This window comes from Protobothrops mucrosquamatus, unplaced genomic scaffold (assembly GCF_001527695.2).
Source record: "Protobothrops mucrosquamatus isolate PMUCROS unplaced genomic scaffold, P.Mucros_1.0 scaffold778, whole genome shotgun sequence".
Lineage (NCBI taxonomy): Eukaryota > Metazoa > Chordata > Lepidosauria > Squamata > Viperidae > Protobothrops > Protobothrops mucrosquamatus.
In genome coordinates, this window is record NW_015387046.1 from 72,623 (window position 1) to 99,192 (window position 26,570).

At 39.1% G+C, this 26,570-nt stretch overlaps 1 protein-coding gene across 1 annotated transcript; it reads left to right on the top strand.

Moving 5' to 3' along the window:
* The first annotated feature begins 733 nt into the window (after positions 1–733).
* Positions 734–25,865, top strand: VPS36 (vacuolar protein sorting 36 homolog). Its single transcript, XM_015818669.1, has 14 exons — positions 734–865; positions 3,237–3,305; positions 6,711–6,781; positions 7,271–7,385; positions 7,922–8,011; positions 10,214–10,300; positions 12,121–12,153; positions 13,674–13,751; positions 14,558–14,692; positions 17,116–17,181; positions 18,443–18,507; positions 21,664–21,748; positions 25,163–25,239; positions 25,322–25,865. Exons 1-14 carry the CDS (start codon positions 770–772, stop codon positions 25,413–25,415), a joined length of 1,161 nt encoding a protein of 386 aa, XP_015674155.1. The 5' UTR covers positions 734–769; the 3' UTR covers positions 25,416–25,865.
* The last annotated feature ends 705 nt before the right edge of the window (positions 25,866–26,570 follow it).

The following is a 26,570-nucleotide window of genomic DNA, read 5'->3' on the forward strand; positions in this document are numbered from 1 at the left end:
GGAGAAAGAGTACAGAGAAGAGCAACAAAGATGATTAGGGGACTGGAGGCTAAAACATATAAGGAACGGTTGCTGGAACTGAGTATGTCTAGTTTAACGAAGAGAAGGACGAGGGGGGGACATGATAGCAGTGTTCCAGTATCTCAGGGGCTGCCACAAAGAAGAGGGAGTCAAGCTATTCTCCAAGGCGCCTGAAGGCAGGACGAGAAGCAACAGATGGAAACTGATCAAGGAGAGAAGCAACTTAGAACTAAGGAGAATCTTCCTGACAGTCAGAACAATTAACCAATGGAACAACCTGCCTCCAGAAGCAGTGAATGCTCCAACACTGGAAGTTTTTAAGAAGAGACTGGACAGCCGTTTGTCTGAAATGGTGTAGGGTTCCTGCCTGAGCAGGGGGTTGGACTCAATGACCTCCAAGGTCCCTTCCAACTTTATTATTATTGTTATTATTATTATTATTATTATTATTATTATTATTATTATTATTATTATTATTATTATTATTATTATTATTATTATTATTATTATTATTATTATTATTATTATTTAAAACTAGTCTGCGGAACTAGTCTGAAGGGAATGTCTGGCGGGCGGGTGCAGTGCTTAAAAAAAGGAAAAGAAAATGACGCCTATAGGTCTGCCTCCGGTGATGACATTGGCGTCATTCTCGTCACCAGCAGAATTCACCCAAAGGGGGAGGCGCCATGGGCGGGGCGAGCCGTCTCTATTGCCGGGAAGGGAGGCGTTCGTGCGCGGCGGAGGTTCCATGGATCGCTTCGCCTGGGCTACTGGCCTCTTGGAGATCCACGAGAACCTCGTCACGCAGCAGCGCGGGGTCCGCTTGTACGATGGGGAGGAAAAGGTCAGGGCGGCTATAGTGGAAGCTGCGCCAGGAGGGAGGGAAGCCGGCTGCGGGGAGGGCGGAGGGGCCCCGGTCTCTCTTAAAGGAGGGGACTGTGGATTGAGGAGCCCATCGACGGGAGAAAGCCGCGGGTGGGCTGTTGGAGAGCCAGGGAGTCGCCTAACAGGAATCCACTTCAATCCCGGATTTCAGGCCCCAGCGAAATCATGCATATCTTTTTGCACGTCTGGTAGATCCGGTTCCTCGAATGTCCTTCTCCTTTTGTTTAATTGGCTTTGCCTTCTTTATGCATTACTCGAGGTGGCAATGATATTGAAATCGATTACTCCATGCCCTTTTGCACTAATGTCAGTAGTTCCGTTAATGCATATATTTATGCAACCTCCAAGGAAAGCTGTTAAGTGCCTAATCTGTTAGGAATTGGGGACATCTCTTTACCCTGCTGTGTTGCCTTAAATTTAAGTCATATGTGAAGTTGTTTCTTCAGTATTATAGTCCATCACTTAGGTGTTAAAACATCTAAAACAATTTACAAATGCAGTGAAAACACAATACAATTACAGTATTAAAATAGGGGGATGTAAACATCCCCAAAATCTTTCTTACAGGGCAGTTGCCACTCTCTCCTATTTGAATTGAATTGATTACCGTATTTGGTCAGGTGTAATTAGACACACGAGGAATTTGTCTCTGGTGCAGCAGCTCAGAGTGTACATGCAAAGCAATAGAATAATCATAATAATCATACCAATAAGATGGGGGAGTAAAGAAGATGAAGGATAGATAATATTGCAGCCATATTACATGAGTAAATATACATAGACCTTAGGCAACACTGAGAATTAGGAGTTCATCAGAGTGAAGGCACAAAAGAAGAAACTGTCCCTGTGTCTAGCAATGCCCTATAGTGCCTCCCGAGGGGAGGAGTTGAAACAGTTTATGTCCAGGATGTGAGGGGTCTGTAGATATTTTCTCAGCCCTCTTTCTGACCTATGCAATATACAGGCCCTCTATGGAAAGCAGGCTGGTTGCAATTGTTCTTTCTGGAGTCTAGTTAAGATTACTGTCTGTAATCTGTAGTGGAGTCTGTAATTGTAATTTCTCCTGTGTTTTCCATAGCTACCTTCACCATTTACCAGCAAAAAGGGGAAAAAAATCCAAACCCTTAAAGATAAAATGCTAGGTTGGGAAACTTTCAATACTCAGCTTACCTACCTCAGCTTTCGATGGCCAGAATTAATAGTTTTGAAACAAGAGACATACAAATTTGTTCCTGGATGATACGTGATATTAAAGCATTCTCATTTTAAAAGAAATATTCCCTCCTTCGGTTTGTCTTCTGTGAACCCAACTACCATACTTTGCAAATGATGGTCTGTGAACATAAAACTGTGGTTTATTAATAAATCATAATTAAACAGAACATTGCTTAGCACAATGTGTGAATCAATCCAGTAGTAGTATCTTCAAATCTGTTGCTTAATTTTTTCCTTACTGTCAAGGGTGACCATGTCTTAAAAAGGAAGTAAAAAATCTTGTTGCTTGTAGCAAATATTGCCCAGAGAACAAAGAAGGGTTTCAGACTTCTTTTCTGTACAGTACCTTGGTGATGGGCATCCTTAGAAGAATTTCATGTATTGTCAGATTAAGCTTTCACTGTAGCAATGTTTGGCTTACTTCATGGAATTTCATTGGGATACAGATGTCATGGACTTTCATTCTAGCCACTTATATTTTTCAAGTCTTTTTCAAGTTCCTAGAAGGAGGGAAAGTTGAACATTGAGTTTGAATGATCCTACTGGACCATTCAATTAAAGAACTCTACAGTTGGGATCATATATGATACATTAATAAGGCAGAGTGATTGGGTTCATGCTAACCAAAAAAAATAAAGGGATCATAAGATAGGCTAGTGTAATGTGTGAACTCTTATATTTTTGACTAAGGGAGTCCCTTAGATAGGTAGATAGAGCTAGGTAAGAAAATATCTTGAGGAAAACATACGTTATTTAAAATGGCCTAGGTTTGGTGACAAACAAATATTTATCTTGCATAAGTCTATACAGGCTCAGCCATCGTTTGTTGTTAGGTCTTTAGATCTTTACATCTTGAATTCTTGTGTGGCATTTTCTTTTGACTTTTTAAAAAATTCTTCACCTTGCACTTTATTCTTTTTCCTATGGAAATGGATGCATATCATTACATTAGAAGGAATGTAGTTTCTTCTTCCTTTCTGCAGCCTAATTTTGTAAATTTTATTAACCGAACACAATATGTTCACAAAATATTTGCCTAAGACAATATGATACGATTCTACAAAAATAGCAAAGGATATGAGTATCTTAAAAATCTACTCATTTTTTTTCTCTAGTTGAAGTTTGAAACTGGAGTATTGCTCCTTAGTACACACAGATTGATCTGGAGAGATCAGAAAAATCATGTAAGTAGATTCTGGCATATGTCATTTTCTTGTAATATTTGATAAAGTTTGATTGATAATTGTCTGGCCAAAATAAGTTCTTATGTTCAACTTCATATTTTTCAGTTTTGCTAAATTAAAAAAAAAACCTAGAATTTTTATGGCAAGCAGAGAAAGCTCAGAAATTAGTCAGTGTGATTTATTTGGACCGAAGTTCAATACGTTTTCAGAACAGCTGTGTGTTATCCTGTATGCAAGCGCTTCTCTGAGGGACTGGGACCAGAAAACCAAAAACATTTCTAGCAAAGAAAGATCAGCCTAGGGCCAGTCATTCCCCAGAAGACTAATAGTTCTAAGAGATTTACATCAGATTCTATTGGGAGATTCTGCTTCAGTTGCTTGGTAGGTACAGAAGCTATTGGGAGAAGAGTTAGATCTTGGTCCCTCCTAGCTCAAGGACTAAAGAACACAAAAGCCTCTAAAAGGCCGTATCTGCTTATCCCCAAGAAGATTGTATCGATGAAGATTGTAAGAGCAGCTATGGCTAAGGATTGCTAGCTCAGTAGTTCCATGTAACATTTGGAGAAGCCGTATTATTTTATAACTTCTGTGACGTAAGTCATTTATTTCTGTGAATTGGTTTCTGTTTATGGGATGAAGGGGAGTAATTCCTTTCTTACAGTTCCTATGCATTCTCACAGTTGGCTCTGGAGGGTCCCTTCTTAACCCATCACAGTAGATGTTGAAATATTGGAGGGACTTCAGGGGAAAAGATGGTAAGATAATAAGAGTCGGTGTGGTGATTGAACTGGTATTGGGAGACCATCCTCAGCTCCAGAAGCTCACTGAAGCTCCAAAAACTCACAGAATGTGTTTAAGCCAGTCAGTTTCTCTTATCACAAAGGGTTGATGCTGTGAGAAAACATGGGAAGAGGGAGCCCTCTGTATACCATCTTGAGCTCTTTGCACTCGTATTCATGTTGGAAGCGCCTAAGGCGCATCCAGGTTGAAAAGATTAGCCGGTGACATGACTGTTGCCTGGAGATGCCTGGTTGGGGGCTCCTTTCATGTCTCTGTTAATATGCCCACTGAAGTGGTACCTATCTACTTGTGATTATTCGCTTTCGAACTGCTAGAGGTGGGCAGGAGCTGGAGCGCATGATGGGAGCTCACCCCACGCAGCAGCAATCGGGTCTCGAATGTGGGCTTACTAATCATCAGCCCAGCATCCTAACCTCGTTAGCCACCGTGCTCCCCACCTTGAGCTTTTGAATGAAGAACTAACAAATTTATCTAACAAATAATATAAAAAATGTGCTGACTTAATAGAAATCTGTGTGAGTAACTTTGGATTCCATTCCCTATGTTTACCGGGAAACAAATCCTGTCACACTTTCTAACAAGTACCTGCATGCAGTTGTAAACTGAATTTGAGTACAAAAATATGCACATGCCTAATCATTTGTTTAGTTATTTGACCTGCTCAGCCTTATTATTGAGAATCCAATAAATATTTCAAAACTATATTAATAATAAATAAAATGCTTTAAACTTTACAACTTATATTCTGTCTAAGAACTTTCAGCCTAGGCTATTAAAATAGCTGTGTTCAAAAAGTCCTGTGATCAATTAGTAAGAGTTGTTTTTAAAAACAGCCTGTTGCTTTTTATTATCAAAGTTATCAAATAATAGTAACACTATCTTCCAAAGGAATCTGGTAAAGGAATCTCTGTTTGTTTTTTGAATGTCCAAAAAGGAACAGTTCACATACGTTGTTCATAGTATGGTTTAGGTGTCTGTCATGTACATGTTTCATTTTGAAAGTGGGCAACTAAATTTCATTTTTGATGTGTGCCGTTGTGCCCACAGTAAAAAAATGACAATAAAGGTTATCTTATCACAAAGATGATTCCCATTATTAGAAATTTGCTAACACCAACCAGGTTTAAGGATACTGTTATCTTTTAAAATTGTAGCTCCTTATATCTATCAAAGTGAGAATTACTACAAAATAGATTGGGCCTAATAAACCAGCATACACCAAGGATCATTCTGATATATGATTGGATTGTTTTCAGGATTTGTTCATGAGCTTGATTATTCTCTCCTACACTCTGGACCAGTCATCAAATGCTCCCCTATTATTTAAGCTTTTATCCTTCTTTCCAAGTTATTGGATAGTGATTACATTTATAAATATATGGCTTCCCATTGTCCTCTTCAACAAACAGAAAATTGGAAATCAGACTTCCAGTGTTTTTTCTTCTATGTATGCTGTTAAAGTACTGAAAAGTTTAATCACCAGGAAAACTGTGGAATTGGTGATTTTGTCATATCCCAGTTGTTTGCCATATAATTTTCAGTTCCATCTTATTCAGGACTACTCAGTTGAACGCCTAAAGAGTTTACTGAGTCTTATTCTGCATTGCAGCAGATAGTAGCCACAATAAGCTCACATTCTCATGTAATTTAATTATTGAAGGGCCCTCCAAATAGCAATTACAGATTACATATTTATTATATTAATTATTTCATTGTGCTTTTAAGATTACACTTTAATCCGTGAAGAACATTTCATGATGTCTGTAAGTAAAATATTTATGTCAGTATTGCTACTAAATAGCTGTCGCAAGATGATCAGTTGAAAAAAGGAGGAATCTGCTAGAGCAGTGGTGACGAACCTATGGCACCGGTGCCAGAGATGGCACTCAGAGCCCTCTCTGTGGGCACGCACGCCGTCGCCTCAGTCCTAGGCCTTCAGCTGGGTTTTATAAAACCTTTTTGCTTTAGGCCTCCGCCGCCATGTACAAAAAAAAAAAGGTTCAATCAATCAGTCAATTTCAACTTCTTGCGGGGAAAAAAAAGATCTTGCAAAGTTGGAATTGATTGATTGAACTTTTTAGTCCCACTCAGTCTGCCGTTACCACTGCAGCCACGCCCACCCAATGGGCCACACCTACCCAATGGGCCACACCCACCCAGCACCCAACGATGCATAAGTGGATTTTGGGTTGCAGTTTGGGCACTCAGTCTCTAAAAGGTTCGCCATCACTGTGCTAGCATATATTTTTCCCAATGTGTTGCTTTCTAGATCTGTTGAGGTCCACATTCCCCAATATCTCAGGAAACATAGAAGAAGATAGGCAGATAGAACTTGCAGATGGTCTTTGGTTGACAAATGGGTTCTTTTAAGCTTTCTTTAAAATTGTCAGGCAAAAATAATAGATTTTTGGTAGATAATAGATAAGTAGTAAAAATAATAGATTGGTATTAGTTTTATGCTAATGATTAATATTTTTTGCACAATACCATGCAACTTAATGTTTATTTGATGACAGACTCTGTTGTGGGAATAATGTTAACTATTTACAGTTTATTAGAAGAAATACTGTGTTCCACCAAATACATCTTTGTTTCTTATTGCAGGAATGCTGTATGGCTGTTCCTCTTTCCCAAATTATCTTCATTGAAGAGCAAGCAGCGGGGATAGGAAAAAGGTAAAATACCATCAAGAAAAATCTTTGAAGGGCACTGAAGATTTCATGGCCATTGCTGCATCTTCCTATGCCAGTAGCTATTCAGTCATTTTTCAGTCACTCAAGACAGGATATAAATTAAATATTTGCCTCCTATCAACTTTATAACTTTCCTGCAGGAACTTTATACTCCATGCAATCTGATAATTGGAAAAATTGATTTGTAGTTCTTGGCTTTCAGAGGTTCATTTGAATTTTATTTTGACCAAGAACTATGTATCTGTCCCCAATGTTCCAGGAAATATATCCAAAGTGTAGAATTTTTAATTTATGTTTAAAAATGGTTTAAAGGTTATGGAAACTTTCTATTTCCCCACATATTTTTTTTACTTGTTTTAAGTGAAAGGTAATCTGAATGAAAATGTAAAAAAAAATGCTTTTTGATTTTAGGAATTTATTCTTTAATAACAAAAAAATATATTTTCTCCTATTTTTTTTTTGTACCTTTAGTGCCAAAATAGTAGTACATCTTCATCCAGTAGGTTCCAATAAGGATCCTGGTCCATTCCAGACTAGTAAATACTCATATATCAAGCTTTCTTTCAAAGAACATGGTCAGATTGATGTAAGTATGTTTTCTAAATGACTGTTGTATAAAAATTACAGGAAGAATTTTTAGTGTGGCTAAAAAACTCATTTAAGGAGAGATAAGAGAATTTATTATATAGAATTCCAAGATTATTATTATGGTTCGTCGCATTGTAAGCCAGATGTTCAAACTGGATTTGACATTTTTATCCACCTTTCAAGTCTTTTCCAAGGATCTGGGATAGGCAGATGTTGATATTTGATGGTGTTAGAAGTATTGTCGCAGGATGTAAGCTGCTCCAGGTAAAGCTGCCTTTTGCAATTTAGTGATGGTGAATTATTATTATTATTATTATTATATGTTATTATACATTTTTTTGTGTTTTGAGTCAAAGTGGACTGAAGCACTTTTGAATTCTTTCAATGATGAGTGGTATGTTAAATTTCACATTATCCCCTAATTTAGGTATTATGGAAGCAGCTTTTATCTATTTGGAGCATATCTAAAATATTAAAATGTTAGTTTCAATGCATTTTTGCAATTGCTCACTTTTGGAAATTATTGCCACATAGTTCTTCAGGAGGCTTACGGAAGAAATGTCTCAGCGCAGATGGGAGAACATGCCAGCTTCTCAAGCCATAGATGTTGACAGGGCTTCACAGGTAAGTATCCAATTTGTAATGCTTGGATATCTCATTTCTAAGTAAGATTGATACTTAAAACATGATAGAGAAAACTTCAAGCAGGAAGATGCTGCCTGGGAGCGAAGTATGTGATGTGTTGTCAAGCAACTATATTGGATTAATACAATATAGTTGCAAGTGAACCTCTTTCAAAATAATATAAAAGATATAATTGGGTTTTTATTTCATAAAGAGGTACACATTGCATAGTTCAGTGATGGCGAACCTTTTAGAGACCGAGTGCCCCAAAACTGACCCTGCTCCCACTCCATCCCCTGCCGCGCCTGCCCGCAGGGCCACTCACCGCCTCCAGGGCCCGCCGCAGATTGCCCAGGCAGCCCAGCAGCGCTATGGTGGTCACGCCCTCTGCCCGTGCCCTGCAGCATCAACTGTGCACGATGGGGTGTGAGGGCAGAGTCTTGTCTATGCTGCCTGGCTGCCATGTCCTTGGCTGCGCTGCTCTGCGTGGGCCACGCTCAGGGGCGACTCTCCTTCAGGGGGGCTGCTGGAGAGGAGGGGGTCGCAGGGAGAGGCAAGGCTGGGGCAATGGCACGTGTGCCCACAGAGAGGGCTCCGAGTGCCACCTCTGGCACCTGTGCCTTAGGTTCGCCACCACTGGCATAGTTGATAAGTTTTGTTACTAGGTAAAAGGGAAAAATATAATAATTTAGAATGCCACAGTGTAATTTGGTAGGGTGAAAAAGATTTTAGGAATCTTTTGACACCATGTCTTTATTTGGATACTGAATTATGATTACAATGAAACTTGGTTTAGTAGACTTTGAATGCAACAGACAAATCTCCATTTGGGGCAATGTGCTGACTCTGTAAACCACTTAGAGAGGGCTGTAAAGCACTGTGAAGCGGTACATAAATCTAAGTGCAATTGCAATTGTATTTCTGTCATTTTACAAATTTGCGTAATGGATTAAGCTGATAACCATTTTAATTTAACAAACAATCAGGAATGATGGACATCCATTTTCCCCAATATTCTGTAAATCAAGGTTTACATGAACCTACATGAGCCTTAATCTCATCAGTTCTTCTCTCTTTCTCTAGCACAGCCACAAGGAAACAGGGAAATATTGCTTCGCTTTTTAACTACCTGGAATTTAGCTTTATCTCTGAACACAGCAATTTATGCTTTTTCTTAACAGTAATTTCCTGAACTTTAAAAAATATATATCAATAACCTACAATTGCAATTAATCCCTTTTGACATTAATTGAAAACTAAAGGGAAAACATCTAATTTGCACTGGATAATGAATGGGAAGTGATAGGTCTATGCCCTGTGCATATTTGCTGTGTTCATATATTGCTCCAAGAGCCAGAATGGTCTAGTGGTTAAGGCGTCAGGCTATAGAAAGCAGGAGATCATGAGTTCAAAAAGTCCCGCCTTAGCCATGAAAGCTAGCCTCTCTCTCATTCCAACTCACCTCAGAACGTGAAAAGTAATTGTATTGATTTAATTATTTATTGATTTACGTCTTGGCATTCCATGGTCCATTGCAAAGGATAACAAGGTCGGGGCTTCCCCACCACCCTTTTCTGGTTTTCAATAGCTCAGTAATTGGCATAGCTATTTTCGCGAAGGAGGGGATGAACTGCCGGTAAAAGTTAGTGAACCCTAAAAAACTTTGAAGCTGCTTATGGGTCTGTAGAGGCTGCCATTCTAGCACCGCCTTCACCTTGGCAGGGTCCATTTCCACTCCCTTGCTGGAGATTCGGTATCCCAGGTAGTCGAGGCCTGTCTGATGGAATTTGCATTTAGAAAACTTAGCATAGACTCCATAGAGTTTAGCATGTAGCAGCTTTTCGAACACTTCGCAAACTAATCACCATGTAGCAAACGTTGTTCGTTGATTTATTTTCTCTAATATTAATGATGTTGGGAGCATTTTCTTTTCCTATGTATAGTAGCTTTTTGCACCCTACCTCGTTCACGGATACAAGGCAAAGAAGGCAGAAAGACAGTAAAACAAACTAGGAAACTGTCAAAATTGCTTTCTTGCCTGTTGGCAAAATATTGTATGTTTTTTCCTCTCTTCTTCAAACCATAGTTTTTAGTTGGATACAAAAGGCAGTCACTGTTGTAATACTACTTCTAAATGCAGCTCTCAATGTTTGCTGGAGCTTTCCTTGCATTGCTCTCCCATTTATCGTATGTGTTATGCAGAGTGGAAGAATAAGAGCTGCAGGAATTGTTGGCATTGAAAGAAAATTGGAAGAAAGAAGAAAAGAGATGGATAAAAACATTTCTGAGGCAAGTAATTTTCCTTCAGAAACAGTATAACTAATAATTTATAGTTTAAGATATTAAGGGACCAAATTGCATTCATGTTTGGGGGGGGACCTTTTCCAATACTATATGTTTTGTCAAGGTTAGGAAAACCCAGGAATTATCACTATTTGGGGCAGGCAAAAAGAAGATGGAAATAGAGAAATCTATTGACCCTGAGGATTTCCTATCGACAAACTTTTTTTCTTTTCTTTTTTAATTCGTATCTTTTGTAACTTTATTCTCTTTTTTTTCTTCTGTGCTTTCGGTTATCTTATTTTTAGATGTTCAGTTTGAGGAGAATAAATCTTTTGTGGAAAAATGATGATCGCTGGGAAATGTTACTTTATTACTGGATATATTTTCTAGTCATGATTCAGGATTATGTAAATGTTTTGTTCAGTTTGGATCATGTTCTTTATTCAGGTAAAATGCAGATGTTCCCCTTAGGAGCAGGCCAAACTATTGTTGAACAACACATAAGCAAAAACCACAACTTGCCTCTTGCTCACACTCGCTCATTCAGGAACTGTTTGTTGTTGCTTTTCTTAAACCATAGCCTCTTCTTTTGTCTGAGCTGAGGATCTTGGTTCAGCACATACCCTGGTCATTTCTGATATAAGCCAACTTTTAATCATACGTTTTGACACTGACTTTTATATTGAACTACAAGTCTCTGATTCAGGTGATAAAATGAAATAAAAATACAATTGAAATTCATTTCTTGGCCATACAGAGATGAAGGCAAACCAAGGACTTACTGCAGCTGGTAACTGCTGAGTTGAATTAAGTTAAGCATCCCACAGCTCTAGTCATGTGCCTCTCCGGCTAATTTTCTACAAATCTTTACAAGAAACAATCATCTCCTCACTACTGTTCAGCCTGTGAACTACCAGGGCAAAAGAGGCTCTTTTAGCAGATTTACAAAAATATACCAGTATTGCATTTTTTTTTATATGACCAAGAGCCACATGTACCGGTAACTCTGCTCTCTTTTTTTCCCTCTGTTTATCGGAGGGTACAAGGAATGGATGTCAGTTGAGGGAAACCTCTGTGAAGTAATCCTAATTTCAGATCATTTAATTTTAAAACTGGGGCCCTGAATTTTAGAATAGATTTTCTGCATCTGCTAGCTATTGTTATTTTTTTTTTTTAAAAAAAGTGATTCCGTTAGTTATTTGTCTCAGGAAGTTCCTTTCAGGTGTGTATACATTCTTCTTTGTACTAAAGCCTGAATTAGTTGACAGTGGGATTATTTAAAACACGCTGTCTGTTGATCTAGATATTTTTTTCTTTTATTGTCGGGTAAGAAATTTGTTCACGTTGTTTGAGAGCAAGGCTAAATATGCAATTTTAATTAAAATGGTGAGCTTTGCAAATAAATATATAAAAAAACCTACGTAGTGTCATGCCCTATTAAATTCTTCCAGATTTTCCTCATGTCAATTTACTTTCAGCTTGTAAAATTATGTATAAATATATGTCAGATGAGAATATTCTGGTTTAGAGTAACAATTTACTTTCAAACCATGTTGAAAATGAGTTGCTCTAAGATCGGAGGCTTTTTAAAGCTAAGTCTCTAATGTGCTTTTCTAATCAGAAATACAATCCATTTAGGTTACAGAAGCACATATATAATTTATGTATTAAAAGTACTGATACTTGAACTCCCAAAATGGCAAGGGATTGTTTTTTAGTTTTTTGAATTTGGGAGGAAAGTTAATGATGAAGTTTCAGGTGTGATGCAATTGCATTTTATTCAATATGAAGAAATTATGTAGTACTAAATCAGTTTATTATTTCAGGCTTTTGAAGACCTCAGCAAGCTGATGGAAAAGGTAATACCTCCACTTCATCAGTAAGCATGCTGATTAACTGGGACTGGAGAAACTAATTTTATTCAACAGAATAAAATAGAGGAGGGTAGTTCTGTGACTCTGCTATATAGAAGTATATCTTGCATCATTATATATATATATATATACACATGCACATACTATAAATAAATATGCATTATTTGAATCATAGTTTAGTGGTTACTTGTGAAGTTATTACCATATAAATTAATTAAATAAAGTGAAATATTATTGACAATATGTCTAGATGCTAGATATCTGTCTATACAGCAAACAGCAATTGACTCCATCTCAGTAACACCTAATTGAATTGTAAAGAAAGGGAACTGTCAGCCAGGGACTGGCGGGGGCTGCCTGGAAGCCACCGGTGCAGTTCTAGATGTTCCCCTGTTCCCTGATACCCTGGCACCCCCAACTTAGTGCTGCTGGTTGAGATGAAGGAGATGAAGCCACAGTCTGAGCCATCCCCAGCGCTGCCCCCCCCCTCCTCGGGCTGGGGACTTCACCTGCTCCACTCCTTGCATCTCCATCCCACCAAACTTTTCACACAGCTGCTCCACCAAAGGGCTGTGGGAGGTGATTAGGGGCTTCCACTCTGCTGACTCTTCCTAGTCCACAGCCCTCTTGGTCTTGCATTTGCTCCCTCGGATTATCGCAACCCCCGGTGGGATTAAGGGGAACTCCATCTTGGTGACCTTCCCCACGCCGCTCGTCCATTGGACCGTTTGGCCAGTATAGAGGGACCCTGCCACAGCCCTTTCCTCTTGTACCTGCGGCTGCTCCGTCTTCTCCACTCTCACTTTGGACCGTGTTACCACCGGTTTCATTCTGAAATCCAGCTAGGCTGACCCCAGTGCTTCCCGAGGAGGGACCAGCCCAGGCTTGGCTGTGAACTTCTCGACTCCTGATATCATTAGGTTACAATCCTCTCGGAAGCCTCCAAGTAGACTGCACTCATAACTTTGAGAGAGCTAGTTTAATGTCAACCGTCCAACTAGGGAACTCAAAATTAAGGAATCTTCAAGGCTTTGAAGTGCCATAAAAGATAAACTTTATTGAATACACATCTTGGAACAGAAGAAACAAAACCAGCTCCGGTTTTCCCATGCGAAAATCTGCCTAATTTAAACAATAGCTTCCCATAACCCCCACCCACCAAGTGTTCATGTTGCCCAATCATATGTCTTTGGTTTGTTATGAGAACGGTCCACTTCTCCGTCAGACACTTGTGTTAGTGGCCTTGGTTCTCACGGTCCGTGGACGGCTTCTTAGACTACTGTTTACTTCTAATGCTTCCTACCCCTTATCCCTGTTTCTATGGCAAGTTGAGTAGCAATAGAAGTTAGCAATTCAACCTTGACATTTAGTCCAAGAGCTCTGTTTCTTAACTTTGACCTGCTGAACAGTTCAGCACTCAAACCTGTTCCATGAAGAGTGATCTCACAATAATGGAACAAGATTGTGTTCCATCATTATTTTGTGTTTTATTTTGTGTCTTACAGGCAAAGGAAATGGTGGAGCTGTCAAAATCAATTGCTAGCAAGATCAGAGAAAAGCAGGGTGACATCACTGAAGATGAGGTCAGCTAATATTCTGCTAAAATACAATTCCCATATCATTCTAAGTTGTAATACAGCTCATTTGTTTTTGATAAACTAGGTCTTGATTTGTTCAGTAAATATTGGTAAACAAGTTTTAACTAGGTAAACAAGATTAATGTTGTGTGCCATGTGGTGCACAATACTACACTGGTTGCATGATATTACAAGAGGGGGCTTACCAAAATTCCATTTCATTGTATTTCTATACTATATCTTACCCTTAAGGTGAAAACAATTTCCTTTCCTCCATCCCAACCTTAATAAACATAACAAAACTGACACTCCTGTATCATTACGGGAAGCTTCTCAAAAAAGAATATTCTCATGGAAAGCCTACTGAGCCACTGTGTGCATCAACAAGCTTCCTCAAATATAAATCTGCTTCAGAAAGTAAGCAAGTGATGGGATCCTGCTATACTTTTATCCCTAGGCGGCTGCTTCTACTGTACTTTCTCCCAATAGCCTGTCTTCACCCCTCCCCTGAAAATAATTCCTGTTTTCAAAACGTGCCAGGTATTCATCATGATCATGTCAGGCTATGGAACAGTTTCTTTCAGTTTCCTTCCTTCCTTCCTTCCTTCCTTCCTTCCTTCCTTCCTTCCTTCCTTCCTTCCTTCCTTCCTTCCTTCCTTCCTTCCTTCCTTCCTTCCTTCCTTCCTTCCTTCCTTCCTTCTCCTTTAGTATATTGGAATCTTCCAAATTCAGATAAATCTATTTTAATTAATTACTGTTTGGCAAAGAATCTGATATTCTGTGTTATTTTTTAAATTTGTCATTTTTTTTAGACAATAAGATTCAAATCCTATTTGTTGAGCATGGGCATTGCCAATCCAGTTACTCGGGAAACTCATGGATCCGGCACTCATTACCATATGCAACTGGCAAAACAATTAGCTGGAATTTTACAGGCACCTTTAGAGGTAAAGTACTTAACTGTCCTTTATTTTTTTTAATGTGCAGCCTTATATACCAGCACACTGTGACTAGCCGAACATAAAAAGCCAAAAAAAGTCAAATGTGGATCAGAGAATATTAGGAAATCCTGAGGTTATAGTCTAGATACAGAATTTGTAAAAGAAAATCTTGGAAAATCACTTCTGAACTGTTGTCAAAAAAATTACAGGACATACCTACTATGTTAACATATTTGATTCTAAGAGAATCTTTATTTTATATACCTTCCATAAATCTTCCCAAATCTACAGATCTCAATTCCTCCACTATAATTCTTTGTTTTCCTTTGTATTTGGCGGAAAAGATTTTCTTCTTTCTCGTAATAGAGAGAAAACTTAATAACTCGCCTAATAAAGTAAATACACTGCTTTATGAAATCAGAACTGTTTATAAATAAATCCATTAAAATACACATAGTCCTCATTTAGCCAGCACAATTGAGATTGATAACGTGGTCACTAAGTGACATGGTCATTGAGTGGAACACCACTTAACTGCAACTGTGCTTCCAATTTTCCTTCAGCTTTCCTTTTTCCCCACTCCTGTGTCCTTTGGGATGCTCATCCCAGTGCTGGAATAATTAACAAGAAGAGAATTGATGTTTGTAATATTACATTCATTTGAGGAAAAGGGATTACAAGACAGTAAGCAGGGACACAATGGGAAAGGAATATGCTAGTACCGGCTATTTGCCTGGTGGCACTCCTGGCTCCCAGTCCTGAGCCATTTAGGAAGCAAGCAAAAACCAAGGTGGGAAAATATTTAAAATCTTTTCAGTTTCAAGCGGCATCTGCAAGCCAACTAATTAAGACCACAGAGCTGAGCTGCTTAACTTGGGATGAGCACTTTTGAGGGAAGCACTCTATAGATAAAAGCTTTGCACTGAAAAACAGATCCAAAAGAGATTTCTTATTTAGGCAATCTCTCCATTCTATGAGGGGGGGAGAGAGAAAAAAAACCAGGCCAGGTACAGGACAACAAGTGCTGACTTACTGTAAAGACAAACAAATCACTAGGAACGACACTTTAAATATTGTAAATGCAGACATGGGGCACAAAGTTACGTCGTCATCACCGTCATAACTTCAATCACTGCCCAAGGCATTCACAAAGCAAGGTCTACTTTACAGCAAAAAAAACACAGTAAAATCACTCATACAATAAATAACACAAAGAATAGAATAAAATAAATGTAAAACCAGGCATGTAGAAGCTGAAACTCAGTAAAATACATGAAAAATAAAATGTTTGATAGCTTGGATGTTGTTTAAAGAGAAGACCAAAACTATCCAAGAGGGATTCCCTCAACTTAAACATTATACAGAACATTGAATTGGATTGTACTGAACTGAACTTTATTTGGCAAAGTGTGATTCGATACATAAAGAATTTGTCTCCAGTACAGAAGCGCAAATTAAAATCTATTGTAGCATAAATATTACATTTGGATGCCATAGAATAAAGAAAACATTCTGAAATGTTATCCACATCCATGCATGCCAAGAGAAGAGATATTTGAATGTATGGCAAATAAAGTAATACAAATTTTGTGAAAATTCAATTCAGAGGCATTTCAGAGCAAATAAAGATCATGTTTCTATTTTCCCCCTTTACATCTATGTATTACTAAAACTCTTGATTCCTATAATCTTTAACTGGGTGAAATGGTGTACCATAGGGCAAAATGTTTTCAGCCAAGTTACCTCAGATGAGCTAACTTGCAGAATGCAAGATCCAAAATCCAGGGTCTATGACTCCCATGATATTGAAATTTGGCAATTTTAATAAACATTTTATGACATAAAAATTACCATAAAACAGTGTATGGCGTAATTTAAAATGTCATAAAACATTTCCTGTGCTGATGGTGGACTGTGCTATACAGTTCAATGTAGGTTACTTTCACGGCAGATACATCTGAATGTATCCCATCTTTTCCAGCAAAGGAAATACATTAGAAACTCACTCATTCCTGAAAGCATTGAGAAATTTGATAAGGAAATACCTCCAGAAGTATTTTGTTAAAAGCGAAGTCTTAGAAAAAGGATTCTTATCACTATCAGTCTTTCATATCTCTACTGGTGATAGAAAGAGACTGCTGATTTGAGATATATTTTTGGCAATGTTAAGTACCACTGGCAAAGAAATGACTGGAAAGACTTGACACATTTATGGCTGTGTGTTGAATGTTCTGGTACCACTGTCCTGTACTTGTTGGTTTTGGCACCAGGTATGTTGCTGCTGTGAAGCTACATCTGTTTGGGCTATAACTTCAGCACCATTTTTAATTTTCCAGTCCTCTCTCTGTAAATACTGATATTGTCAGATTGCCAAATTTTGCTTTGGGATGGCAGACTTTGTGTTTTAAGAGCTGTTCTTAAATCAACAGGAACGGGGAGGAATAATGTCCCTCACAGAGGTTTATTGCCTGGTGAATCGCGCTCGTGGCCTAGAGGTGAGGAATGCGTTATCTTCTGCACCTTGACAAAATTATTTGAGCTTCACTAAATATGTCCAGGAACCTTTCTGGAGTAATTGCTGATGACAAATACTGGAACTTAACCATAATTTTTTGCTATTGGTCAACAACATATAGATTGTCCTAGCACAAGAAGCCATCTAGCAATGCATTGAAAATCAGTAGAATGAGAATAAGTGTGTAGATTGCAATTTTTAAGGCTACAACTCTGTTCAAATTTACACAAAATGAAATTCCATTGAACTCACTAAGATTATTTTTGGGAAACGGGTAAACATATATACCATTGTAAAGTATAAGTATCCTGTGGTTTTAAAAAAGCACAGTTTTGTAATGTGAAGCCAGAAAAAGGGGTGTCTGCAGATTGTTAACATGTGTGTCTGTGTGTACATACGTACATAAATTGCTTTGATAACATGGGACTAATGATAGAGTAAAATAGCTAAAGGTTGTGCACAAGTTTGGTTAGAAGATGTAAAAATTTCACAGAAATTTAGTTGAAACTAGAATATCTGCAAGGCTGTCTCTACAAATCAGCTAGCAGAAGACCCAGGGGACGTTCCATTGCCACCATCTTGCTATGGAATTGCCAAATGCGCAGGAGGAGAGATGGATTTCAGCTATTGTGAATTTTGAGGTTGGCACATTTGAAACAAAGCAGCAGAGGGTAGCAAATTCTGCTCTCCACTGTTCTTTTCAGAGCAGTGTTTCTCAACCTTAACAATTTTAAGGCATGTGGACTTCGACTCCCAGAATTCCACAGCCAGCAATGCTGGCTGTGGAATTCTGGGAGTTGAAGTCCACATGCCTTAAAATTGTCAAGGTTGAGAAACACTGTTTCAGAGGCTCAGTGACATGGTGGCAAGGTAGGCCAGGCTTCCCCAATCTGGTGCTGATCAGCTGCATCAGTTTTTTAATGCCTATTATCACCAGCTAGCTGATAGTAAAAACTGGAGAATGACAGTGAAACATTCCAAAAAGACAAATATGCATGTTTTCAGCAAGTATGAATCATCTTAATGTATGCTAATCCCCATTCTTTAAGTGTTGCACGTTCATGTTTTTTTTAAAAGAAAGAATGGGGTTTGTAATATATGTTAACATCATTCAATTGTAAACACTTGTCATTTAATTGCTCTTTAAATCTCATAAGGGAATGCAGAAGCCTTGTAGAGATATCCTAAATGTAGAAGAGTGCTTATTATAAGATTAAGCTTATGTATGTTTTTCTCATTAGTTGCTTTCTCCTGAAGATCTAGTAAACGCTTGTAAGATGTTGGAATCACTAAAGTTACCTCTAAGGTAAGAAGCCTTCAAATTGTAATGGGACGCAGGGGAAACCTCTCAAAAGAGTGGGATGAGGCTCAGTCCCCTTCCCTTCCTTGTATTTAGCAATAGCAATAGCCCTTAGACCAGTGGTTCTCAACCTTTTTAATGCCGCGACCCCCAACCTGTTGTAAGTCGAGGACTAAACCGGTCGTAAGTCGAGGACTACCCAACCGGTCGTAAGTCGAGGACTTTCCCTGCCCGGGAGCGCCGCGCATGCGTGGTTCCGCCCCCTGCGCCGGCCGAGGCGTAGCTGGCAAGCGGCAGAGACGGAGCAGGCCGACCACCAGCTGGCCCAGCTCAAGGGAGGTAAGGCACCCGCCGGAAAAGGGGAAAAAATGGCGGACAGCCTTGCTTGGCGACCCCCGTGAAATGGTCGATTGACCCCAAATGGGGTTGCGACCCATAGGTTGAGAACCGCTGCCTTAGACTTATATGTATACCGCTTCACAGTGCTTTACATCCTTCTCTAGGTGGTTACAAAGTCAGCGTGTTGCCCCCAACAATCTGGGTCCTCATTTTACCAATCTAGGAAGGATGGAAGGCTGAATCAACCTTGAGCCCCATCAAGATCGAACTGCTGGCAGTGGGCAGAATTAGCCTGCCGTACTGCATTCTAACCACTGTACCCCTACAGCTCTATTTACTTGTTTGTTAGATTTACATCCTGCCCTTTGTTCAGGATCTCCAGAGGTGCACATAGAACCTCTATTTGATGTGTTTTTCAGATCCTTATAAAAGCTATGTGGGGAAAAAATGAGATTCAGAATTAGGGAGTGGCAAAAAACAAAAATCAAATCTATGAGTGGAGTTTTCTCATCATACAAAATGCCCACATTTTAAGGTACAATATCATTCTCATAAAGCTGGCCATGCTGCTTCCTCATGCAGTTATGGAATGTAGAAATCATACTGGACTAAACTTTTCAGTTCTTCATCCGCCCGGTAATGTCTTTCACAGTACTCTGACCTATGCAATTAAGTTATACCAAGTTGTTATCACTTTGTTCCCCTGTGTGGAAAAAGCTTTGCTAATAGAAATTTGTTTGTCGGGCTATTAAAGAGGATTAAAAAAAAGTTGACAACTATGTTCCAGACTAATAGAATGGAAATACTACAGAGAGATTTGATTTGATTTCTTTGCCAAACACACAGCTATTTGTCTTACCAAATGGAAATTTTACATATATATATATAAAACCTCCCAAATAGAACTGTAGTCCTCCACTTTAAGAGGACTAATATTTGATAGACCAATAATTATATGGGAGATCGGTTTAAAATGAATAGTTTTGAAGGTTTTATTTTTTTTAAAAAATGGAGAACTTAGCAATTAACAGTATAAATGCACGAGGAAAGAGTTATGCGATATTTGGATTGAGATAAAAGCTTACACATAGGGAGGTTGTAAATCAAGCAGAGTTTGCAAGTCATGTAATTGCTATGGATGCACAGTGTGGAAAAGAAATTGGAAAGGTGGATAAATAAAGAACAACATTTCAGGAACCGGAAAAAGGAAGTGTGGAATTGCAGAGAAGGACCTAGTAGATGAGGAGGGGCTCTGAGAAAAAACCCTCTCTGTTCTTCAGATCAAAGCAGGCTGCATACAATGAGGAAGGAGGAGTAGTATGGGGAAGGCTAATTAAAATGGCTAAAGAAAGCAAGACATAATAGCCCATGGTAGGAAAACAGGAACTTGAGGAAACCATGGGTGATGGAGATACGAGAAAAAGGCAGAGCAACGAAAAAAATCTAGTTAGGGGCACTGCCCATATGCAAGAAAGGAGTTCAGCAGGCATTAGTATATGGGCGGCAACTAACTTTAAGCTGTGTTCTTACAAGATCAGTTACAAACTTAGGCACTGCCTTTATGCAATGTGCTAAACTTGATTAATTTTTTCAGTGTATGAATGTGAAATCAGCTTACAGTTGTATTTAAACCAAGAAGACCAGTTAATTCAGTATTCGGGTTGAACCTGTTGTGAAGCCACGGAACTGCTAGAATTTCTGCCTTTAGATCAGGGCTTTTCAACCAGTGGTACGGGTACCACCTGTGGTACATTGGCATCTGGCAGGTGGTATGTGACCATCCTAGAAAAGTGGTAGCGGGGGAGGGGAATGAGCTGAACCGGTGGCAGCACCACACAAGCCTGAGTGAGAGATGGCTGGAGCTGCCGGCGCTATCGGCTCCAGCTGGAGCTCGGCGCTAATCCTGGTGCTTCTGCTGAGCCCTGAAAAAGCACCAATCAGCTGGAATGTTGCAGCATCTCCAGGGTCTTGTGATTTACATTCAGATGCTTGACAACTGATTCATATTTATGACGGTCACAGGGTCCCAGGGTCATGTGAAGTGACCAAAACCTGCTGCAACCACCCAGCAGATGGGGGGAATAAAAACCAAACACACCCCACCCTCGCTGCCAATCCTCAACAGAAATGCTCACAACAATGAAAACCTCGGACAGGAGGAAGAGCACCGCCAGGTGGGCAGGCAGGTGTCTTGCTCGGCTGTGTCTTGGGGGGCACTTTTTTCAGTGCCATTGTAACTTTGAACAGTCAGTAAGTGAACTGTTGTAAGTCGAGGACTACCTGTACTTTATCACTTTTTTCCTTTTTTTTTTTTTTTTGGTCATCAAGTTTTTGACACCTTGCTAGGCGACTGGTAGTACTCGGATGTTGTCATATCCTAAAAGTGGTACAATGGGTGAAAAGGTTGAAAAGCCCTGCTCTAGATCCTCATATGGACGTATTCTATTTCATTGTGTCCTTCTAAGCGCAAAGGGGACGAAGAGGATACCAAAGCAGAGTATTATAGCCAAGGTGGCATAGTGGTTATAGAATGCAGTATTGCAGGCTAACTTTGCTCACTACAAGGAGTTTGATCCTGACAAGGCTGAAGGTTGACTAAGTCTTCCAGTCTTCCGAGGTTGGTAAAATGAGGATCCAGATTGTTGGGGGGCAATAAGCTGACTGTAAACCGCTTAGAGAGGGCTGTAAAGCTCTATGAAGTGATATATAAGTCTAAAGCTACTGCTAGTGCTATTAGCATTGGACATCATATTTGTAGTAGTCCAACTCTTCGGTGACATAATAGAGTTGAGATTTGTGTTTTTCTTTCTTTTGGGGATTTAGGTTACGCATATTCGACAGTGGTGTTATGGTGATTGAACTCCTATCACATAATGAAGAAGAAATGGTGGCTTCTGCTTTAGAGACAGTATGTATTTTAAGGGAACAGTCATATTGTTATTGCCTAACCTTGCGTCTAGATGGGCTTCTTCCTTTTCTTATTATTTTTTGTTAAGCACACATCCGTAGAAAGCCCTGCATTTGCCTGCCAGGCAAAAAGGCATCTATCTGATTTGGGCTCAGCATATTTAACTTGAATGTTGACAGATTCCCCTCTATCTGCATACATTATTTCCTATCTTTATTGAAACAGGTTTCTTGTACTGCAAATACAGACAATTTCTGCAATATTTTAACTCTTTTCCATCCAAACTATCGTGGAAACACTTGTTTGGAAAACTTCTGAATTCATTTTAAACCCCGTTTTTAAACATTAGACGTGTTTTTGTTTTTGCTTTACTTTTTAAAATAATAAATGAATTTGTTAAATTAAATTGCAAAGCAGGAAAGGCCTGGTAATTGACCCAAAGGTTGGGGGCACTAGCTTAGCTTCAAAAGGTTTCCTGTTTCTGGGACTGGGAATAAGCTTTATGTGAAAAGAAGGGATGGTCATTTCACATGTAGTGAAGATAAGCTAGATATTTATCAAAGTTGTTACTCATTTGTTACCCTTTCTTCTGCCAAGAACTCGATTGTATATGGGTCCATAGGATCTCTCTCTGATAAACAGTACTGTTTTGTGCCATAAATTCTATTTCTTTTGGGTGCTCATGTTGCATTGTATCACATACATGTAGTCTTCGACTTACGACCACAATTGAGCCCAATGTTTCTGTTGCTAAGTGAGACATTTGGTGAGTTTGGCCGCATTTTATGACTTCTTGCCAGGGGGTCGAGCAGGGGGTTGGACTAGATGACCTCCAAAGTCCCTTCCAATATTATTATTATTATTATTATTATTATTATTATGGATTATCGCACAGTCAGCCACATGTTCAGACTGGATTTGGCATTTTGTCTGTCTATCGAGTCCTTACCAAGGACCTGGGATAGGCAGATGTGGATGTTTGATGGTATTACAGATATCGTCGCAGGATGGAAGCAGTTCCTAGTAAGGCTGCCTTTTGCAATTGACTAATGGTGAATTTGTCAATGCCAATGGTGTTCAAGTGGTGCTCCAGTTGTTTTGGGATTGCACCCAAGGCAACTGGAGCACCACTTGAACACCATTGGCATTGACAAATTATTATTATGATTATGATTATGATTAGTTAAGTGAATCACTGCAGTTAAGTTAGTAACACAGTTGTTAAGTGAATCTGGCTTCCCCATTGACTTTGCTTATCAGAAGGTCACAAAAAGTGATCCCATGACCTCAGGAGATTGCAGTCGTCATAAATATGAGTCAGTCGCCAAGCATCTGAATTTTGATCACGTGACCATGGGAATACTGCAATGGTCGGAAGTGTGAAAAACTGTCATAAGTCACTTTTTTTCAGTGCTGTTGTAACTTCAAACATTCACTAAATGAACTGTTGTAAGTCGAGGGCTACCTGTATAGCAGTGATGGCGAACCTTTTAGAGACCGAGTGCCCAAACTGCAACCCAAAACCCACTTATGCATCCTCGAGTGCTGGGTGGGTGTGGCCAATTGAGTGGGCGTGGCCCATTGGGTGGGCATGGCTGTGGTGGTAACGGCAGACTGGGTGGGACTAAAAAGTTCAATCAATCAATTCCAACTTTGCAAGATCTTTTTTTTCCCCTGCAAGAAGTTAAAATTGACTGATTGAACCCTTTTTTTTTTTTTTGCACATGGTGGCGGAGGCCTAAAGCGAAACGGTTTTATAAAACCCAGCTAAAGGCCTAGGACTGGGGCGACGGCGCATGTGCCCATAGAGAGGGCTCTGAGTGCCGCCTCTGGCACCCGTGCCATAGCTTCGCCACCACTGCTGTATAGAAAAGAGGCAGTGCTTGCATCAGAACATTGTAAAGCCGATCTCTTCAGTTTGAGCCCTTTCCCTCCCCTTAGATACTGCTGATAAGGGATTATCACATTGATTCACTTAAAGAAGAGGACAACAGAGAATTGTTTTTTCAAAATTCTGAGGATTTGTCGAGGCCAGACAAGGATTGTGTTCTCATATAAATCTCACAGACAACTTATATATGGGGAAAGCCCAACAAATAAGCTTAAAAAAATGTTCCATGTTTTCTTAACCCACAACATGCTCCTCCTAATGTCATTTCATAGATTTATGGCCTGAGTTCCCTAGAACAGGCCAGTTTGCATGTCACTTTAAGTTATTCAGAGTCGAATCCACCTGAGAGAAGATGAATGGCTGATATTAGCTTGATTAAGCAACTTTAGCATGAGGTGTGGTAAGCAATATTCTGACTTTGCCCAGAGGAAGCTAGTGAATAATAAATTTATTAACCTGTTATTAAAAATTATCAGATTATGATGTTTTCATTGGGGGGGAGGCTAGATGGAACTAGAGTCCTGTGTTTGCATAATCATGCTAAGTTTTGCTAAGCAAGCCATTGATGACTTGTGAACCTTAATCATCCAGAGATGATATCCTTATGTCTCTTGATGGGAATGTTTACAAAGCCAGCTTCAGTATTATTCATAATTGCAATTACATACTCATGTGCAAGAGTCATTCTTGTCTTTGTAAACATGTACTAGTATCACTGTTGCCAACAGAAGCATGCACTCATATTCAGAAGGACCACTGGATTATGGGAGTTCTCTTTGCCTCACTCTCTCCTCATTTTATCAACCACTCCTAGGGCCTGGATTAGGTCAAGACTAGCTTTTCGGTTGATTTCCTACCAGTCATCTAAGGCAGGGGTCCCCAATCCACAGCCCACTACTGGGCCTTGAGCCTTTCGGAACCGGGCCGGAGATGTGGTGGGCTACCATGCGTGCATCCTCACTTGCGGAAGCAGTGGGCAATGACGCACACATGCACTCCATCTGAGTGAGTGGCAGGTGGCTTTCCCGTTGCTCGTGCAAATGGAGCTGCGCACGTGTGCATTGCTTGCTTGCTGTTTGTGCAAATGGAGCTGGGCACACATGCTTGCCTGCCGCACACGAGGGACCATCCCTTCTCTCCCCCCCCCCCAGCCGGTCCGCAAAACCGAAAAGATTGAGGAACTCTGATCTAAAGATTAAGGGTGCCGTCATAACAAGACAGTGTCTTTTATCTCTAAAAGCAGTGGTGCTTATTCCTAATGGTTACAGTACTTCTTGGTTTATTTTGGGGGAATGTGAATGAAAACTCAAGCCCTTTATTTCCATCTTGATGTAAAGTTCGCATGGAAAAAAATGCGTGGAAGTTTAACAATTGCTCAGAATGGTAAAGTTGTTGAATCAAAGATACTAGAAAAATAGATACTCACTATATAATAGGCATATGAAAAAAACTGGTAAGATGGCAGAAAAGCATTGCAAAATACAGAATATTTACTCCGCTTTGAACCTTTTCTTCCCTCTTAGGTTTCTGAGAAGGGATCTCTTACCGCTGAAGAGTTTGCAAAGCTTGTAGGAATGTCTGTGCTTTTAGCCAAAGAAAGGTAAAACCCCTCCACGTATTCTGATCTTAACAACAGAAGAAATTATAATTGGTTAATTAAAAATATTTTATTCTTTTTGTAGGTTGCTGTTAGCTGAAAAGATGGGCCAGCTTTGCAGAGATGATTCTGTAGAAGGCTTGCGATTCTATCCAAATTTATTTCTTACACAAAGCTGATTATTCATTTTCTCTCTTTTTCCTCTTATTTAAATATGTTTGCTAGATGCAGTCTGAAGAAAAAAATGTCAAGAGATATATCCATTTATATCATGCCTTTGCTAAGTTGTAATGATGCACCAGTAATGCACCAGGCAGGGAAGAAAGGATTAGTTACGTATAGAAAGAGAATAACATTCCTAAAAGCTTATAGAAATCATGAAACTGCTGTTATTTCAGATCTTGAGAGCAAATTGGCCATGATGGCCCATTTAATGACTTTTTTTCAAGAAGAAGGGAAAAAAGTGAAGTGATTTAAAAAAGCATGGAGGAGAGGTTAACTATGGGCTATTTGCAAGCCTAGACAAATCAACAAGCAGTCTGTTTGTTAAATGTAGTCTCCCTCTTCCATTTTTTGCCATGGATTGGCATTTGCAACTTGAAATCAATAAAATATTAACAGGAGGAAAATAATATTTCTAGAGCAGTCTAATGCAAAATAATATTAAAAATGTAATTTATTTTAGAAATGTCTATATTTTAGGAATAAAACTTTCTTGTCTACATTTGCTTGTAATTATTTTCAAAGGAAGAATGGATCAAAAAAAATGTTTTGTGTATGGCCATGCTGGATGTTAAGACAAGGAGCGCTGTGAACTCAATTTCCTTCCTTCCATTCTTTGATTGTTGATTCTACAAAGTTTCTATTTTTGTCTTTTCTTTGGCATAACTGTGAAGGACATTTGCTATGTGTCCTTCTAAGCCACACAGTGTTTTATGATTCATCTTTATATTAAAAAATAAAGATGAAACATTTGCTCATTCTTTTGTCTTTGAAAAATTTGCTGGTACTGTATCAGTTTAAATGAAACAAAAAGAGAAGTCTTTGGTTTCACAAATGATCTATTCTTTTTAAGAAGATTATAGCCTGTTAAATACTAATAATCTCATTGCCCCTTTATTCTAATAAGATCTGTTTCCCCACAGATCCGCAGTTCACACTTGGATAGCCAATAGGGTTTTAGCATCAGGAGCGTCTAAAACATACATGAATGCCAAAACAAGGTATTAAAGCTGTCATGTAGCTATTGTATTCATAGAAATCATTTGAATGTTTATTCTGATAAAAAATAAAATAGTTTAATTTTAAACGCATAAACTACAAATACAAGGATT

Bases quoted from the DNA above. Each gene is read 5' to 3' on its own strand.
- VPS36 (XM_015818669.1), top strand. From the start codon at position 770: ATGGATCGCTTCGCCTGGGCTACTGGCCTCTTGGAGATCCACGAGAAC. The intron at 866-3,236 runs GTCAGGGCGGCT...TTTTTTCTCTAG, and splicing joins TGTACGATGGGGAGGAAAAG to TTGAAGTTTGAAACTGGAGT. The intron at 17,182-18,442 runs GTGAGGAATGCG...TTTTCTCATTAG, and splicing joins ATCGCGCTCGTGGCCTAGAG to TTGCTTTCTCCTGAAGATCT.